The sequence below is a fragment of the Lemur catta genome, chromosome 3 (assembly GCF_020740605.2).
Source record: "Lemur catta isolate mLemCat1 chromosome 3, mLemCat1.pri, whole genome shotgun sequence".
Taxonomy (NCBI): Eukaryota; Metazoa; Chordata; class Mammalia; order Primates; family Lemuridae; genus Lemur; species Lemur catta.
In genome coordinates this window covers 19,299,802-19,318,610 of record NC_059130.1, presented here as the reverse complement: position 1 = coordinate 19,318,610, position 18,809 = coordinate 19,299,802, and the positions used below count along the sequence as shown (strand labels likewise).

General features: G+C 42.0%; 1 protein-coding gene and 1 long non-coding RNA gene across 2 annotated transcripts in view; one reads left to right on the top strand and one right to left on the bottom strand.

Moving 5' to 3' along the window:
• Positions 1-18,809, top strand: part of CASQ2 (calsequestrin 2) — a 62,074-nt gene that overhangs the window by 19,475 nt on the left and 23,790 nt on the right. Inside the window, exons 2-5 of the mRNA XM_045546896.1 lie at positions 2,889-2,973; positions 5,740-5,840; positions 7,929-8,040; positions 12,674-12,747. Coding sequence (XP_045402852.1) covers positions 2,889-2,973; positions 5,740-5,840; positions 7,929-8,040; positions 12,674-12,747 — 372 coding nt within the window. The remainder of the gene's footprint in view (positions 1-2,888; positions 2,974-5,739; positions 5,841-7,928; positions 8,041-12,673; positions 12,748-18,809) is intronic.
• LOC123635090 overlaps positions 1-18,809 on the bottom strand; it is a 37,200-nt gene that overhangs the window by 6,703 nt on the left and 11,688 nt on the right. The window contains exon 2 of the long non-coding RNA XR_006734044.1: positions 3,585-3,688. This is a non-coding gene — a long non-coding RNA (uncharacterized LOC123635090). The remainder of the gene's footprint in view (positions 1-3,584; positions 3,689-18,809) is intronic.

The following is an 18,809-nucleotide window of genomic DNA, read 5'->3' as shown; positions in this document are numbered from 1 at the left end:
GCAAAACGTGTAGAAAACTGAGAGAATTGGAAGGAAAAATAAACAAATCCCTGAGATTGAGAAACAAAGAAAAAACACTTAGCACTGTTATTCAAAATAGTGCCAGAAGTTCTGGCCAGTGCAATAAGAAAACATAAGAAAATAAAAAGGCCTAGAGATTGGAAAGGAAGAAATTATTTGCAAATGATAAGATTGTCTACATAGAAAATCCCAAGCAATCTATGAAAAACAAAACAAAAACTTCTTAGAACTAATAAGTGAGTAAAACAGGGTTGTAAGATACAAAATAAACATAAACAAATTAAGTGTATAATATATTTATATACTAGAAATAAACACATGGACACTAAAATTAAAAATATAATGGTTACTGAAGTAATTTAAATACTTAGGTATAAATCTAACAAAAGTTGTACAATACTTATATGCTGAAAACTATGCAATACTGATGAAAGAAACCAAAGAAGATTAATTTAAATGGAGAGACATAACACATTCATGAATTAGAAGAGTCAGCATAGTAAATATATCATTCTCCTCAAGTTAATTCAAGTCCTACCAAAATTCTAGCAAAATTTTTTTTGCTGTAAACAATATTATTCTAAAGTTTATATGGAAATGCTAAAGTATTTAGTATAGCTATAGTAATTTTGAAAAAGAAGAATAAAATGGGAAGACGCAGCCTACCTGTTTTCGAGATTTAATATATAGCAAATGTAACCAAGACTATGTGGTATCAGCAGAGGGACAGACACATAGATCAATGAAACAGAATAGAGGAACCAGACATAGACCCACATGAAAATACCAACTGATTTTTAACAAGGGTGGAGAAGCAATTCAATGGATGAAAGACAGTCTTTTCAACAAATGGTGAGGAACAGTTGGACATCTATTGGCCAAAAACAACAACAAAAAAACCCTCAACCTGTCTCACACTGTACACAAAATTTAACTCAAAATGGATCACGAACTTAAATGTCAAATGTAAAATTATAAAACTATTTATTTAGATTTAGATCACTTGATCTCCCAGGCTAAAGTGCGGTGATCATAGTTCACTGCAACCTTGAACTTCTAGGCTGAAGCAATCCTCCTACCTTAGCCTCCTAAACAGCTGGGGCTACAAGCATATGCCACCATGCCCAGATAATTTTTTTTATATTATTTTTTATAGAGACAGGGTCTCACTATATTACACAGGCTGGTCTCAAACTCCTGGACTCAAGCAACCTTCCTGCCTTGGCCTCCCAAAATGCTGGGATTACAGCCATGAACCACCATGCCTGGGTATAAACTATAAAACTTTTACTAAAAGAAAGAACAAAAGAAAGAACGAAAGGAAGGAAGGAATAAATAGAGAAAGAAAATCTCAAAAGGTTACATACTATATGATTATATTTATATAACATCCTTGAAATGACAAAATTATATTAATAGAAGTGGAGAACAGATTAATTAGTGGTTGCTCAGGGTTAAAGAGGGGATGGGGGCAGGAACCAGAGGGTGTGACTATTCAGGACACCAGAGGGATCCTTGTGGTGATGGAAATGCTCTGCACCTTAACTGTATCAACATCAATATCCAGTTTGCGATATTGTATCAGTTTTGCGAGATGTTGCTATTAGGGGAAACTATATAAAATGTACAAGGGGTGTCTGTGTATTATTGCTTACAACTGCATGCTAATCTACAACTACCTTTTTTAAAAAGTTTAATGAGGCCGGGCGGGGTGGCTCATGCCTGTGGTCCTGGCCCTCTGGGAGGCCGAGGAGAGTGGACTGCTCAAGGTCAGGAGTTCGAGACCAGCCTGGGCGAGACCCCGACTCTACTAAAAATAGAAATAAAAAAAATTGTCTGGACAACTAAAAATGTATATGGGAAAAATTAGCTGGGCATGGTGGCGCATGCCTGTAGTCCCAGCTACGGGAGGCTGAGGCAGGAGGATCGCTTAAGCCCAGGAGTTTGAGGTTGCTGTGAGCTAGGCTGATGCCACGGCACTCACTCTAGGCCGGGCAACAGAGCAAGACTCTGTATCAAAAAAAAAAAAAAAGTTTAATGAAAAAAAAGTAGCATTAGTAGTTTATGATTTTCCTGGTAGCTTCTCCATTTCATTTCTGTTTCACACCCCCCTTCAGCCAGATGGCAAGAATTAGATCTCGGTCAGTTGAAGGTCTCTCTACTTGCTCATATCTAAGTTTCAGGAAACTTACGATGCCAATACTGTGCTTGATGTCATCAGCTCTGCCAGTTTCTACCCCGAGCAGTTTTCAGCCATCTGTCCCTCTAAGACACTGCTACATCCTCCTTGCTCCCCCGATCCCAATACTCCAGTCATTCTTTCTCTAAATGTGCTGCAAAAAACCTTTCAGGTCTATTGGCAGATATGCCCCAGGAGCATCCCTACTCCACAAGCCCAAGGACCGGAAGACTGGAGAGCTATGCTTGGATATGGGGCCAGAGGCTTCCTTTGTGCTCAGGTCCTCTTGTGTCCTCACTCCATCCCCGGTCCGTTTGCGGCTGGGTAAGGGCCCAGGGCCCCTTGTTAGGTATCCATGCTTCCTTTCTGATTCTCCTCTCTCCTGATCCAAATTTTATCTGCTCTGAGGGCAGGAAATGGTATGTGATAGTAGATTTATTCTTCCAAATCTTTAATCTTTGGCCTGTTCCTCAGATTTTCTCTTCTTGGTTCTCAGCATTCTCCTGAATTTTCCCTCTTCTGAGGGGACAAGCATAGGATCCCTTCGCTTCTGCTTGATTGGGTCACAGAGTAACAGGAAGTATGGAGGAAAGTATGGAGGAAAACCCTCCTATGAATGCAGCAGCAGTGTGGTATTTCCTACCAACTTTTGTCCTTATCCTACTCATCCTTCTATTTGTCCCTTCAGCTTGTGGCCCAGATCCTGGAACATAAAGACATAGGCTTTGTGATGGTGGATTCCAAGAAAGAAGCCAGGCTTGCCAAGAAACTGGGTAAGTGTGATTTTTGAGATACTGTATATCAGAAAGAAACAGTGTATTTTGCAAAAAAAAAAAAAGTTGCATTTATTCTTGTAAGATAACTGGGCTGTTTTAAAATAAATATAAAATGGTCTGGGATACGTTAGTCTTGGGTTCAAGAAGAGCTCCACAAAAGTAAAGATAGGCCTGTGGTTTAAGATTAAGTGGTTTCATATTAATCAAGTAATATATCTTTGTAACAGTACAGTGAAGAGGGTTGCTTCGTGGAGAAAGTGACACTAAAGGTTCAAGCCTTTATTTTCAGCTCCTAAAGCAGACTAAAAGGCCAGCTTCTCTTATCTCACCACTGTGGTGATCTCTCTGAGAGAGTTAAAATCTCTTCTTCCATCATTTATTATTTCCTTGCTTCTTGGCTGAAGCAGCCAACAAAAGATAGCATTGCTAGTGGTGACTCAAGGGTCCCAGTAGTTTCTAACTTTAAGGCTAACCCCAGCTGGGCACTATCACCAAAGACGAGAGGGAGGATTTAGGTGAAGTAACGGTTAAGTGACCACGCAATGGAAGTTGTAATCTCTCGTGTCAATATGTCGTGTTTAAGGGCAAGTGCACTTTAAGAGTCTTACCTCTGTAATCCCAAAGAGAGAGAATATAGGTAACTCCTCTGGTGTCCAAACACCGCACACATGTACTGCCATTTGGCTTTTTCTGCATGACCAGTGAAGAATGGCTGTTAAAAAAAATAGCAGGAGGTGATAAAACAGGACCTTTGAAGAAAGGTTAATTGGATTTGGAGTAGTAAGCACAGAATAAAAAAGATTAGTGGTGGTTCAATAAATACCTTCAGATACAAAGAGTTCATTATCCTAGAAAATTACAAACAACCATTTTCTATTTTATTTTCAAGAAGACCAGATTTTTAAAAAAAAAATTTAAATTATAAGAGACTGTTTATGTTAGACACAAAGAAGAACTCATGACTATAAAATGATAATGAATTATTAAGGATGTCTGGGATATCTCTTTCCCTGGAGACACATTAAGAAATATTTTTCCCAATGAGCATGGGAGCAAAATACGTTCAACTCTTCCCCTGGAGTCCAAAACAATTTAATGAGTCCTGCCTCCTCCCCCAGCAGCCTACTGCCTCCTAGTCTTCTCCCTTCCCATCGTTTTAATGAGAAGTTGAATTTGGGAGAATTTGCAGTAAATGCAGTTAGAGGAAAATGCTAGTGTCCCACCGATCTAAAACTTCAGGGAAGACCAGCTTGGCAAGTATTCATAAAGACGAGCAGCAAAGGACTTGACAGGGCTTGGTCCGTCTAAACAAACTTTTGTCCGATCTCAGCTGGGAGGAATTGGGGCAGGTTCCGTCTGGCTATTTGATCATGGGGTTTTACAGGACATTGGTTGTACTTCGTGAACCTGCTCCTTCAGCTTCCTCACCACTTCCATTTACCTTATCAGGTTGTGCCTGAAGCAGTGCACTAGCCTTCTAACTGGTTTCGCTCAAGGCAAAATCCAACAGGAGAGTGACAATATTCCCTATGGTACCTTTTAAAAAAAAATCAGCCATCCAGGGCTCCAGGACTACCTGGCCTGTCGCTCCTTTTGATTTACAAATGGCACTCCCCATTGTGCCAGGGGCTCCTCAGACATGACTTGGGACACAGTAGGCAGCATCCAGCCTTCCTGCCCCTAGAGGTTCTAAAGAAGAGTTCATTTGGAGAAAACATTGTCCAGCTAACAGAGAGTTTGAAAACAATTAATCTATGGAATCAAGTAAGCCATGCAGCTGGACTAAACGCCAGCCTCAGCTATTCAGCATTCCTGGGGGGAGGGGAATGCAGTTTTCCAGCAAGCATTTGTGAAAGAACACAGCAGTACACCAAGGGCGCTGGAAAGCAGGAAAGGAGAAGATGCAGAACCTGCCCTTGCAGCTTCTGTCAGCTAACTGGGTAGGGAAGACGTGTGAGATCCAGCTAGAACAGGAAAGCAAGCTGCTGGTTCTGCCACATACACTTACAAGGTGCCCACGTCACCAGGCTCTGTGAGAGACACTGGGGTACAAAGAAGACAATGATCCTGCCCTCAGAGAATGCACTGTGACAGTGAGGACCTGTAAATGGGGCTGAGGAAAGATCACACATGAGCCCAGTGAGATTGGGATGAGCTTCTTAGGAAAAATGAGTCCTAAGCTGAGGCCTGGAGGAGCTAACCAAGATGGAGGTCGCTCCAGGTTTGGGGAACAGGGGAACTGAAGTGTAGAGAATCATGCTCTGTGACTTTTCCTTTTTATACCCCGTGATAACAGTGTGTTATAACATGACAAAGGGAGTTGCACAGGGGACTAGGGAGCACTCACAGGAGTGCAGGTTTACCCAAGGGAAAATGAAAGAGACGAGGCTGGCACTAGGTTGTCGAAGGACTCGAATGCCAGGCTAATGAGTGAGGTGGACAGTGGCCATTAAAAATTTTTGATAAGGAGAATGACATAGGTCAGCAGTATGCTTGGAAAACTGAAGTAGTGGTGAGGTGGAGAACAGATTTTTCTTTTAAATTAAAACCCTGTTGGAATTGTTAGTTCTTGAGTTATTCAAATTAAATGTCCACTTTGGGAGCCCTTCAGAAGTGCTGTTTTGGGGAAACCGGTGCTTGGGTCAGTGCTAGTTCCCCTAACCGGGACCCCACCATCACTCAGGGACCCTGACCAGGCCTGAGCCGATGCAATGGCTCTGCCATCAGGATGACATTGTTCTTGGGCCTCTTTGTTTCTTCCAGGTTTTAATGAAGAAGGAAGCCTATACATTCTTAAGGGTGATCGCACAATTGAGTTTGATGGCGAGTTTGCAGCTGATGTTTTAGTGGAGTTTCTTTTAGATGTAAGTATTTATGCACAGTGACCCTGCTTGGAGCTGTCTGGACTCAAATAGAGAGGGAGGTAAAACCCCAAAGTGAGAACAGGGAAGCTGGAGAACCTGACCTGGTCTAAGACAGGTTTCTCAGGCTCCACAAGAAACTAAGGAGCACCTGCATCATTGCACTACTTCTCCTTGGAAACTGGCTCCTAAGTCACCCTAGAAACTGTTGATTAGTGACCAGAGGGTCAAAAGTCAGGACCATGTAGTGGTAACATGTCAATTCTTTTACCACTTATACACCAACATCCACTGACATTCCCTCGGCTTTGCTCCAGAGCTGACGAAGAAGAGGTGGAGGATGTGGGAAAGGGGGGGATAACTAGTCACCTGACGAGAGAGGAGAAACAGGAGTACCAATCAGCCATGTCACCTCAGAGCAACAGAAAGAAAGGGCAACACTAAAAAGGCCCCAGTATTACACTCACTTTCAGCATGAAGGTACCACACCCTCAGATCCACATGCATGGAGGAACACACTCTGTAAAAATAAAATATTTCGTCCATAGATGAACTCACACTTTCAGTAACAGCTGTGAAGTTCAATGCTTTTAACACATATTCTTGCACAGATAAAATACCTACTATTGAATCCATACTGATAATTCCTCATCTACCACCTGGTACCCAGTGGTCTATTGCTCTTTCTCTACAGCCTCAAAAGCCAGAGAGAAAGTTAGAAGTGATTTGAAGGCCACCTCCTACCAAATAAAGTGCCCATTGACCCAACCTGGCCATCCCATTGACCCCTACTGCAAGCCCTAAGAAAGTTGAGAAGGGCAACAGAACAACTCTGGGCCAACATGGCACTGCCCCAACTTTATCAGCTAGGGAGAGGCTTTTGGAAATGGGACTCTAACTGCTTTAAATAATAAATAATGTGATTGAGCCACATAAGTAGAAGACCAGAGTTAGAGCAGATTTTAGACTTGATCAAATCAGGGCTTTAGCTCCATTTTTCTTTGTAAATCACAGGTAATTCTGTTTTCAGTCTGTTGCCTGTGTCCTCAAGCTGATTATTCTCAAGCTAGTTATAAGATGGCCAGCAGCAGGAGCTGATACATCACTTCTCTGAATTCATTTCTGCTGATAGAAAAAAACAGATTTTGCTTCCCATCACTCTCATGAAAGGAAAGAACTTTCCCAAAGCCTTCAGCAAATCTATCCTCATTGGATCAGTCACTTGCCCATTCCTGAAGCAATAACTGGAAGAGAAGTTATGGAATCAACCTAAGTGTCCATCAACAGATGGATGGATAAAGAAAATGTGTTATATGTGCACAATGGAATACTATTCAGTCATAAAAAAGAAAAAAATTTGTCATTTGCAACCATACAGATGTAATTGGAGAACATTATGCTAAGTGAAATAAGCCAGGCACAGAAAGACTAATACCACATGTTGTCACTTTTATGTAGAATCTAAAACAGTTGAACTCATAGAAGCAGAGAGTAGAATGGTGGTTACCAGAGGCTGAGAGAGATGAGGGAGTTGGGAGACAATGGTCAAAGGGTACAAAGCCTCAATGAGACAGGAGGAATAAGGGTTTTTTGAGATATATTACACAGCATGATGAATACGGTAAATATAATAATAATGTATTATACATTTCAAAATCACTAAGAGTAAATTTCAAATGTTTTCATCACAAAGAATCATAAGTATTTGAGGTGATGAATATGTTAATTGGCTTGATTTAATTATTTTGCATTCTATTCATAAGTCATAACATCATTTTGTACCCCATAAATATATACTACTATAATTTGTTAATTTAAAAATAAAATAAATTTAGAAACTGGAAAGAGGAATAGAATTATTCCTAGAAAATTATCCCCAAACCAATCATTCCACCCCTTGAGTCAAGAACAATTCTTCAAAAGGTGCTGCTTCTGGGCTCGCTGGGGTGGAGGTGGGTTGAGGCACCAACCACAAAGCCCACCACAACTTCTCCCCCAGTGGAGAAAGAGTTCTCTAATTTGAACATATTTGCGTGTGTGTGTGTGTGTGTGTGTGTGTGTGTGTGTGTGTGTGTGTGTGTGTCATTTCAGCTAATTGAAGACCCAGTGGAGATCCTTAACACCAAACTGGAAGTCCAAGCCTTTGAACGCATTGAGGACCAGATCAAACTCATCGGCTTTTTCAAGAGTGAGGACTCAGAATGTAAGTGGTCTGTCTTCCCCAGACTGTCAGTCTAAAGCCTACATTCCCAGCAAGATATGTTAGAACATCCCAAAAGCGAAGGGATCTTTGGCATCTCTTTTGCTCGGTAGAATAGAGGTTAGAATCCTTCCTGTGCCTAGCGCAGTGGAAAATAGTTGCAAAAATTACGCAGGACAGGGAGGGGAGCTGCAAGGACATTAAGGCTGGGCCGTGTTCTCTGGCCTCGAAGGTGGGTGAATGTTTTACAGAAGAGAGGAAAGCGCTTCCTTCACTTTTCCCACCTGCCCACCTCCCAGTTGGATTCTCTCCCATAACGGGACCAACAGTGAACTGTTTCCCTGACATTGGCAGTTTTCGTGGTCACCAGCTGGAGCGCTTCTCAGTCAATTGGAAAGCATGGGAGGAAAAATTGGGTAGGAATAGACTAAGCAGCTGCTACAGAATGTGGAAAATTGCTGGCCAAGCCCGCAGCTGACCACCGAGGCTGCCTGCCATAGTGCAGCCCCACCCTTGGGCATGTTCCCTTTGAAAGCTTTGTGGGCAGGTTTTGGGTGGGCACATGGACCTAGGGTGGCATCATCACCGGCATGAGAGGGTGGCGGGTGGGAGTCAGGAAGAACAGGGAGAAGGGACCAGGAAGGTAACTACTTGAGTACTGTACCTTAAAAAAACACTGCTTTGGCAGCATGGGCCCAGTGAGTTAAGCCTTTTTCTGGTGTCTCAGCCTTGGAGAGAGGGGGCGGGCGTGACTATGAAAGAGAATCTGGCAGCCTTCCTACAAGTAGGAGCTGTAAACGTGAGCTGCTTATGACTATTTCTGGAAACCACAAAATATTTTGAAATTATTTGCAAACCATTTCTTTACCCAATCTGTCCACTAGCATCCTTAGCCATTTCACCAGCCACCACCCACCTATTTTCTCTCTCCTGTGCCCCAATTTAACCCTCTTCTCACTCATTTGCTTCAAATGGACGTGTTGGGGGAGGTGGCTAGCAGGGGAGTTTTGCCCCGGTTCTTCTTTAGGCGACTTTATTTCAATTCTCACACTTCCATGTCCGTGCTGACTACGCTGGGCTTCTTCTCCTGCCCCTTCTACTCTCTCCCCTTTATTTCATGTCCTTCTGTTTCCCCTTTTTCTTCTCAGTCCTTCCCTCTCAATTTGGCTCCATCCTTATGTTTCTCTTTCCTCCTCCATTAAGCTCAGGATGGCAGATGGAGGGAGGCAAGGCCATGGTTAGGATAAAGAACACACCTTCCAGTTCCTTTCTTCCCCTACCCTAAACCAGTAATCATAACAACGCCACTTAATTAACACACTTCGTATGCCAGGCCTACGCTAGGAGCTTATGTGGATATCTTAATTTCATTCTCACAACAAGCCTGTGAGGTGGTTACCATTGTTATCTGCATTTTAATAATGATGAAAGGGTGGAACAGAAAGTTTCAACTAACTCCCCCGTTATCACACATGGTGATAAGTGGTGGAGCCAAGACTGAAATCCCAGGAATCTGACTTTAGAGTTTATACACTATACACAAGACTTCGCAAACTGAGGGCATTGCACACATAAAATATGATGATGCTTCAATGGCATAAAGTGTGGATAAAGTGGAAGAGATTTGGGCTTAATGAACAAATTTTTTTTTACCTACTATGTTATATAAAAATAACAAAAAACAAAATAATAGGAAATATATCACATGCTGCATTGTAAAAAATTTCCAAATAAAATATTCTAATATTTTGAATAAGCATCTTGTGCTTGCTTCCAAGAATGTGGCTTTTTGATATTGGTTTTATGCTTGAAATAACAACATGCAATTCCTGATCGAGATTTTAAATGATGATCTCTTCAAATTCTTGATAGTCACCATTGACAAGAGACATCACTTGTACATGTGGATGGGAGGACAATATTCATTGCTTTTTCTTTGACTGATGAACATTCTTTTCTTGTCATTGGACATAATTCATATAATTCAATCTCTAAAGTGTCCTTCAAGGGTATGCACATTCTTTCAATCAGATAGCTGTTACTTTTCTTTTCATTGATAAATGTAATGTTCGTATTCCTTACGATAATTTGGATGGATTTGAAAGGATTGCAAATCTAATTCAACTTTTTCATATTCTATATTTCAGAATAATAATAAAGTTTTTCCTAGGAAGGTACAGATATTACTTTACTGGTCTTAATAATTATTCTTAAAATTTAAATAATAAAATTGCTAGTGAATCATTTTAACCTCCTTTTTAAGGTTGAATTTTTGCTTTTAAATTAATAAACTTTGTCAGTATATTATCTATTACACATGGTCCTTGCAATTTTCAATTAAATACAGTCAGGTAGGTTCTCAGCAAGGTCCCTCATTTTTTGAAACCCATAATTATCCCTCAAAATTTTTCAAAGTGAGTGTAATTCACAATTTACCTTTCAATCTACTTCTTAGCTGATAAGCTCTTCATAAAACTCTCCTTAAACAGGTAACCTACGTTAGTTTACATGTTATTAGTCACCTTTTTTTTACAACCTTTTATGTGGAATTCAGATCCACAGGCAAACCTTTATATGACAGAGCTTTTCTGTAAATATTACTTGAATCTCAAGATTTTCAGAAAGAAAGTGTAAAGTCTTTATACCTTCTTGTCATTGTACCTGCACCATCAGTACATGAACTTGGGCAGTGTTTTCAAAATATTTTCACATGTTCACCGACTTCTATGTATGTTTTATCCCCAACAAATTGGTTTGGCTCTTCTTTGTAAGACAAATGGTGTTATTCCGAGCATTTCTCTCCTGAGTTTCTAGCTGGTGCTGTCAACCACACCCCGTGACTAAAGTCTGGTATACTTATATTCAGAAGGGAAAACCCTGAGAGATGAGGAAAATGCTTAGATAAATCTTTAGTAAGGTGGAGGGGGCTGAATGTTCAGCAGCCTATTCCAGAAGGGAAAAGAGTCTTCAAGGAAACTGGGGAGTCAGACTGGGAGGAACCAGGAAGAAGCCAGTCAGCATCAAAACAGGACGTGGGGGCAGGAAAAATCTAGAGATTACACGAGATCAGACCCAGCAGAAGACGAGGTGCAGTATCCTGGAAGACAATTGCTATTTGGGTGAGGCTACAGGTTTAACCTCATCTTGAATAACCAACCTGAGGGGTCACCTTGCCCCACCCTTCATCTTAAGTGATGTAGACCAGCTCTCCAAGAGAAGAAAGGGGCTCCTAACACAGGCCGAAGCCCTTCCTTCCATCATGGCGGGAGTTCCCAGAGTGGAGGAGAAATTTATCGGGAACAGGGAGATTGAGGAAAGGGAGACAGGGGATTCTGATGGAGCACATTGCAGCTTTAGACACAGACGGCTTAGGTATTGCTTTAGCCATTCTACTTCCTCACCCTCTATCTATTCATTCTTCAAATGCTCCCAACCATCTTCTCCCCGCTTACCCAATCCTCTACCCCAGCTATCAGGCTACAGGATATCTTTATGTGGATGAGTTAGTACAAGTGTGTATCAGTATGTACAAGTGTTCTTGTAAATGTTCAACTCCTCTCTTCTCTGAGTGAGTTGCACTCACCTCTATTATAACAACTATTGCATTGCCCTGTGATTGTTTAAGGGTCCATAGCTCCTGCTAGGCTGAGAGCCTTTTGAGATCAGTGTCTTTTTCTTACTTATCTTGCTATCCCCTGAGCCAGCATTATTCTAAAAACACAGTGTTTTTTATAAAGTCTTAGAAAATTCTGCACGGTCCCAGAATTCTAGCAAAAGTTTATACTTCTTATTGTTAAGGGATGTGAAATTCCATAAAATGGAAAAAAGTTAATCTTGTTAAGAATAAATCATAGGCTCAGTGATTCTCAGAGTTACGGAGTTTATTCAGAACAACCACCACCCCCACGATTACCACCGTCTCACATCGAAGGCTTGACTGTGAGTAACTTCACCAAGTAACTGCCTAGGTGTGCCAAGGCCCAGCATTTCCACACTCACGTGGTCTCATGCCTACCTTGACCAATTTGGACTCAAGTTTGGGACCAGAGTCAAGCATAGGCTTGATTAAATTTAGATAATCCTCTCAAGGCAACAGAATTAAAAAAGGAAAAAACACACTTCAAAAAAAAGAAAAGAAAACTAGGATTCACCAAGAGGGGACCTCTTGCTAAAAAGTGTAAAATGCTGCTGTGATGTCATTTTTGATTGAGGTCGCTTTACACATTAAGGTGAATTTCCTTCTTATTTAGGGCTCATTTATATGGCAAAGTGCACTTTCTCTAGAGGGAATGATTATAACTAGCAGTGAGTTTGAGTGGAAGGACTTTTTTCTTTTGGTTTGGAGTTTCACATGTCTTTTTCTCTCCTTTGTCCTTTCTCGGTTTCCTGTTTTCCATCTATGAACTTCATAAAAGCGTAGTGAAGAGATCTTCTCCCGGGCAATTCAATGCCAGTCAACTCAAACTCCTTGGGAGAAATCATGGGTTTATGTAGTACTAAATTATTACCTACTTAAATATCTACTAAATAATTATCCAGTCAGGATTAATTGGCTTTCCACTATCTCTGCATCATTTACAAGAGAAGATACTGCAGTGTGCATCTTGAAAATGTCTCACCCTTTCTTTCCTCTTAGATTACAAGGCTTTTGAAGAAGCATCTGAACACTTCCAGCCTTACATCAAATTTTTTGCCACCTTTGACAAAGGGGTAAGTACCTATGAAACCCCCATTTGAACAGTTTCGTAGGCATGAAGCATTAAAATTTGAACTTCTCACCACTCTTTCTTTTCTTTTTTTTTTTTTTTTTTTTGAGACAGAGTCTCGCTGTGTTGCCGGGGCTAGAGTGAGTGCCGTGGCGTCAGCCTAGCTCACAGCAACCTCAAACTCCTGGGTTTAAGCGATCCTACTGCCTCAGCCTCCCCAGTAGCTGGGACTACAGGCATGCGCCACCCTGTCCGGCTAATTTTTTCAATATATATATATATTTTAGTTGACCAGATAATTTCTTTCTATTTTTTTTTTTTTTTTTTTTTTTAGTAGAGACGGGGTCTCGCTCTTGCTGAGGCTGGTCTCAAACTCCTGACCTCGAGCAATCCACCCGCCTCGGCCTCCCAGAGTGCTAGGCACTCTTTCTTTTCTTTTAGCAACATGAACCATTTTGCCCCATTCTCCAGAAGTGTTAAGAACATGGCAGTCGATCACTATTGAATGAGAGATGAGTACAAAGAGGATTAAGTCAGAGGACATAAGGCTATTTCTAAAAACATCCAGTGAAAAGTGAGGGCACATCCTTATCTTCTCATACACTGAGAATGGAAAATATGTGAGCCCAGGGTGTGCCTGGCCACAGAGCCATTGCTTCCTTTGCCTTTAGGAGGCACCCTCTCCCCTCCCGGGGTTGCACACTTCCCCTCCTCCTGGGCTGGGGTGGGTGTTGAAATGCGGAGGGGCATTGACCATCTGAAGCCCTGGTGCTTTAGAAAGTTACCTACATCTTCTGGAGGTATCGTGGATGTGCTTTTCTACAATACAAATGCTTTCTATTTTCTGGATGTGGAAATTGATATTATAAGCCAAATAACAGCAGAGATAGACCTTGAATCAATGGGTAATTTATCCGGGTTCTACTGCAGTCAGAGTACCGTACCCTGGCTCCCGTTACTACTAAAGTGGCTACTATTTATTGAGTGTTTTCTATGTGATGGAAACAATTTGATATGTTGCACTGATCTTATCTCTAATTCTTTAAATACCTTTGAAAGGTAAGAACTATTTCCTGGAAAAGAAAACAGATTTAGAAAGGTTAAGCAATATCCAAGGTCTTCAGCAAATGAATAGTAGCACTGAGATCCCAATTTAGGAGAATCTGTGCCCCAAACCTGCTTCCTTTCTTCTATACCACACTACTAAATAAAAGTCTGTATACCTGCCCTTGAGATTCAGGGTACACCCTCCCCCCACATGCATGCATGCATAACACATACATATGACACACACACCCATCCCACCTCCCCCCACACACATAACACACACACCCCTCAATAGAAACCCCTAAATCACCATATTTTCTGGAACAAATAAATCTAGGACAAACTAAGTTCTTGACCAAATTCAAGTAAAAGTTAATCGGAGAGTGGCTTATGGAGAAGTAGATGGCTGGTGGACAGTGCTGGGCCTTTACATTATGGTGAGTTAAGTATTCCGTGGAAAACAAGAGGAAGCACATGGGGGTGGTGGCAGGAAAAAGGCATGAGAAAACGAGATTGCATTCAGTTCATGTATATGTTGAGCCATTTCTATGGGTACAGCCCTATCTTCAAGCTTGTAATCCAGAAGAGAGGTCTATAATCTAAGTAATATAATCTAAACTTGAAAAAAGTTTACCCTAATTCATGGGATTAGGGTTGGGAGAGATCTTGAGCTATCATTTATTAAGCTCATTTATTGATCTTGAGCTATCATTTATTATAACTATCATTTATTAAGTACGTATTGTGTGACAGAGTCTGTGCTAAGAGCTTTATGGAGGTTTTCTCATTTCATCTCCTCAACACCCCTGCAAGGGAGAAATCAGCATTCTCATGCCACAGAGCAGGCAGCTGAGGCACTGAGAGATTAAGCGATTGACTCATGGTCACGTAGTTAACAAATCGTGAAGCTTGCTATAATCTCAGGTCAGCCTGACTTCTAAGTCAGTGCTTTGTCCTACTATACTCAGAGAAAGAAGCAATATATGTACGATGCTTAGCTCGTGTCTGGCACACAGTAAGCGTTCAATGTTAGCTAGCTGTGAGTACTATATGGTAAGAAGGTAGTCCTCTAGGCTCAGGAGGACGGGAGGTTGGGATAGCGTGTTAGTAGAGAAGGGGAGATACAGAGAAGCCTAAGCTGCATCCATTACTGACGTTTAGTTCTGATGGGCCAGGAATAGCTAAGGTGGCCCCTGGGTAAGGACCCACCAGAAAAGAACAGAGGCAGCAGACAAGCCTGACCAAGCAGCACAGCCTTAGTTCTTAGAGGAGTGGTTCCACTCTGAGTTCAGGGCAGTGTCTGTTTTCAGAAGCCCCTCCCAGTCCAACTATATGGCTTCATGTCTGTGGCCCATGAGGAGGTGAGGTCAGGCTATAATTAAAAACTCGGAAAGCTGCTTTACTGAAAACTCTGTAAGACACTGAGTCATAAGTGCCACTTTTCATATAGCCTGTGGAGTTTCGTGACATTAAAAAAAAGAAAGACACATGTGGGGAGAGCTATTGCACTGAGAGGACTCTGATGCCATTTGGGACTTAAGAACTTGGACCCCTCGGTTGGAGCAGCGGAGAGGGCAGGGGGCGGGTGGGGTCCAGAAGGCATGGCTGTACCCAATGGTGTCCAGCAGGGGGTGCTAGAACAGAGGTGGGGGAAAGTAATAAATGACAGGAGGTGGCTGAAAAGATGTTTGTACACCACACACAGGAATCTCACACGCACCTGGACGTGTTTTGTAGAGGTTTAAAACCAGGAAAGGAAAGGGACGAGAAAGCACTAACACAATCACAGAGATGAAAAAACTAACTGGCAAAAGTTGATGTGACAAGAGGACCTGGCCATTAATGAGATGAATTAGAGAAAGAAAAGACCCCAAAACAATTTAAGATAGCAAGTTTTGACTTCAAGACAGCAAAATTGTGAAGCTACTGAAAACATTGGAAATCTAGGAAGAAGAATCTATCGAGGAACATAGATGGGGTTATAAGTCCTATTTTCTACAAGTTGGGAAAACATTCAACTGGAGGTGTCTTTCATTAATTCATTCATTGACTCAACAAGTATTTATTGAGTGTCTTTTATGTGCCAGGCAGTCTTCTCAGTGCCAGGGACACAATGTTGAGCAAAACAGATTCCTCCTCTTGTAGAATTTAGAGTTCAGTGTGGGGAAGAGGAGATGAAAAGACAGAAAGTAAATAAATAAACAAACCAGTAAATATATCACATGAGTGGAAGAACCATAATGAGAGTGAGATGTCAAGGCTGCTGATGTAGATTTGGGAGTCAGTAGTTCCCAACCACTGTCCATATTGGTATACCTCAAAGAGCCTTTAAAACCATTAATCTGTTGGCCCCACCCCTGGAAACTTGGATTTTTTTAGGGTTGTGACAAGGTCCGGAAATCTGCATCCTCTGAATGTCCCAGGGAATTTTTACAGGGCACACAGGTTTGGGACCATTGCTGAACTGCTGATCCCCATCCTAAATCAAGCCACACAAAGGCCCAGCCTCTCCAAGGAAGCAGTTGGAGGAAGCAAGTGTCAGAGAGCCAAGCTGATGTCCACTCTGCTGCACCTTGCAGGCTGAGAAGCGTCAGTTCTTACTATCCCACGTCTCCTCCCACTAGCCTGGTCCTTTCTCTCTGAGTGACCGGTCAGATGAAAAACCACTTTCCCTTTTGAATCACATTAGGGCCAAAGGGAGCTGTGACTATCCGAACAAAGTCAGTAGAGAAGATAGATACTGAGGAGGCCTAAATTCACTTTGAGTTGTTTTCACTGCCAGTGACTGAAACGTCTTGCTAACGTGTAGGAAAACTATCTGTATTAAAATTTATATACATGCAAATATCAGAAAAATGGCATTGTACCTTGTAGTTTTCTTGTCTTTGTCAAAATCTATTCCAATTAGTTAAAAAAGAAGAAAAGCATGAAAATACTCATTTTTTTGGGCCTTTTCAGCTCTTATTGGTGTAATCTGTTCTCACGTAATTGCAATGCCCATGAACCGGCTCTGCTCCCAGCACAGGGCCTTGGATACAGCAGGCCCAGGCAAATATTTGTTCAATAAATTAATGAATAAATGCTTCAATCAGTCAAATTCTCCTTCAGTCCTTACCATCTAAGATGCAATTACAAGGATAAAATAAAGGGGTCCTCTGAGATATAAGAAGGGGGCACTTCATGGGGGGTGGGAAACAGTGAAGAGACCTCTAGAAAATTCTACTCAGGGTTCCCAAGACTTAAACTTAAGGCCAAGAAAATCCAATTTCACATTCATAGACCTAACACTGTGGACGCAGACACTGCATTCGGGAACCAGAGACTGCTGCCCCCACACTCACGCACAGACTCACACTCACATGCCCATGCTGCCTGCCGTGGCCATGGTTCTGAGCGGCCCCTTCACGAGGCCAATCACAGCACACTCTGGTGGGGGATGAATTGATGAGAACATGTTACAAGAGGAGCAAGGAAATATCTCACGAAAACATGTGCAGTGCCAATGCAATATTTACAGACATGTATATTTAGACTGTCAAGGAGAAGGTAATTTTCAAATGAAAAGGAAGTTGGAATACAGGCAAGTTGGAGGTTTAGAATACTCCATGGCCTGGGTTTGAATTCTGGGTCTACTCCCTCCAGATGCATGATTGTAACAGATTGCTTACCCAATTGCACCTCAGGTTCCTCACTTGTAAAATAAGTATAATAATATTCTTACCTCATACAATCAAAGTGAGGATTAAATATATTAATAAACCTAAAACACTTAGAAATACTGCCTGGCACATAATAAATACCCTGTATGTTTGCTGTTATTACTGTTTCTGTTCATTTGATCACTTCCCAACTCATAGAAGCACAGTTTTCTGGTTCCTAACATAGTAAGTGAACTCAAAAACCCAGACCCCACTGTTGTTCTCAAGCCCACTCTACCCGAGGCTCAGCTTGGCAAAGAACTGTGTGTAAACTCAGACACTGGTTGTACATTCGCTGCCCCTCCCCAGCTCCCTGCCTCATGCCCCCGTCATCCATGCCACCCCATATCCCAGAGAAGAGGGAAAAAGCAAGAAAAAACTTCACATCTCCCCCTCTTAAAATCAAAATGACAATAAAATCCCCTTCGACCGACTGTAGCTCTTAACGTGGCCTGTTTTCTTTATCTCTAAGCAGGATGATAGCATTTCTTTCCCTTAAGAATTATAAGAACTGTCTTTTGGAGTATAGTGACCTGGAATTGACAGCAATTGCTGACAAAAACCCTATGAATACCAGGGCTTCCTCAGAATGCACCTCCTTGTGTAAGAGTTTATGTATACCCAATTCCTCCCCCTCCCCAGATGGTCACAGCTGCCCGGGGTCACTGCGCCATGGGTTACCACCACAGAATGTCAGCTCTTAGGCAACTCCCCATCAGTGTCAAGGGAACCACTGTTCATCCCTGTGCTTTCTTGGATCACAGCTCGGAACGAGAAAAGAATGGCATTTGGTTTTCTATAGAGCATTGCACATTCCAGGCCTCTCAAATCATTTCACAAAGAGAGGTCCTGAGTTCAGCAGCTGTGCTGGCCAACACAGCAACCATTCTGCCTTGACAACACACTGACCATGTGGCCACTTGAATCAAGACAGAAAACGTCTTCCAGGCTGTGGGCTGGCGCCCTGAGCTTTTTATTTAATATCTGTTACAGGGTGAGCAACTCATCCTGGCTTGCTGGGGTCTATCCAGGTTTAGCACTGAAAGTCCTGCATCCCGGGAAACTCCTCTGCCCTGAGCAAAGCAGGACGGTTGGTCGCCTTATGACTGGTTCCTAGAGCCTGACAAACCGTCAAGCAAGCCTGGCTCTGAGAGATTTAACCGTAGGGCCAGCCCCTCAACCCAAACAGCAATCAGAGCTTGTGAGCTGATCAAGGACAGATTAATGAGTTGGCTTCTGATTCTGAGTACCTAATGTTTTCAGAATTTCCGTCAATCGCCTGTTCTATCAAAATTGGTTCAATGAAATCCACACAGCTCAG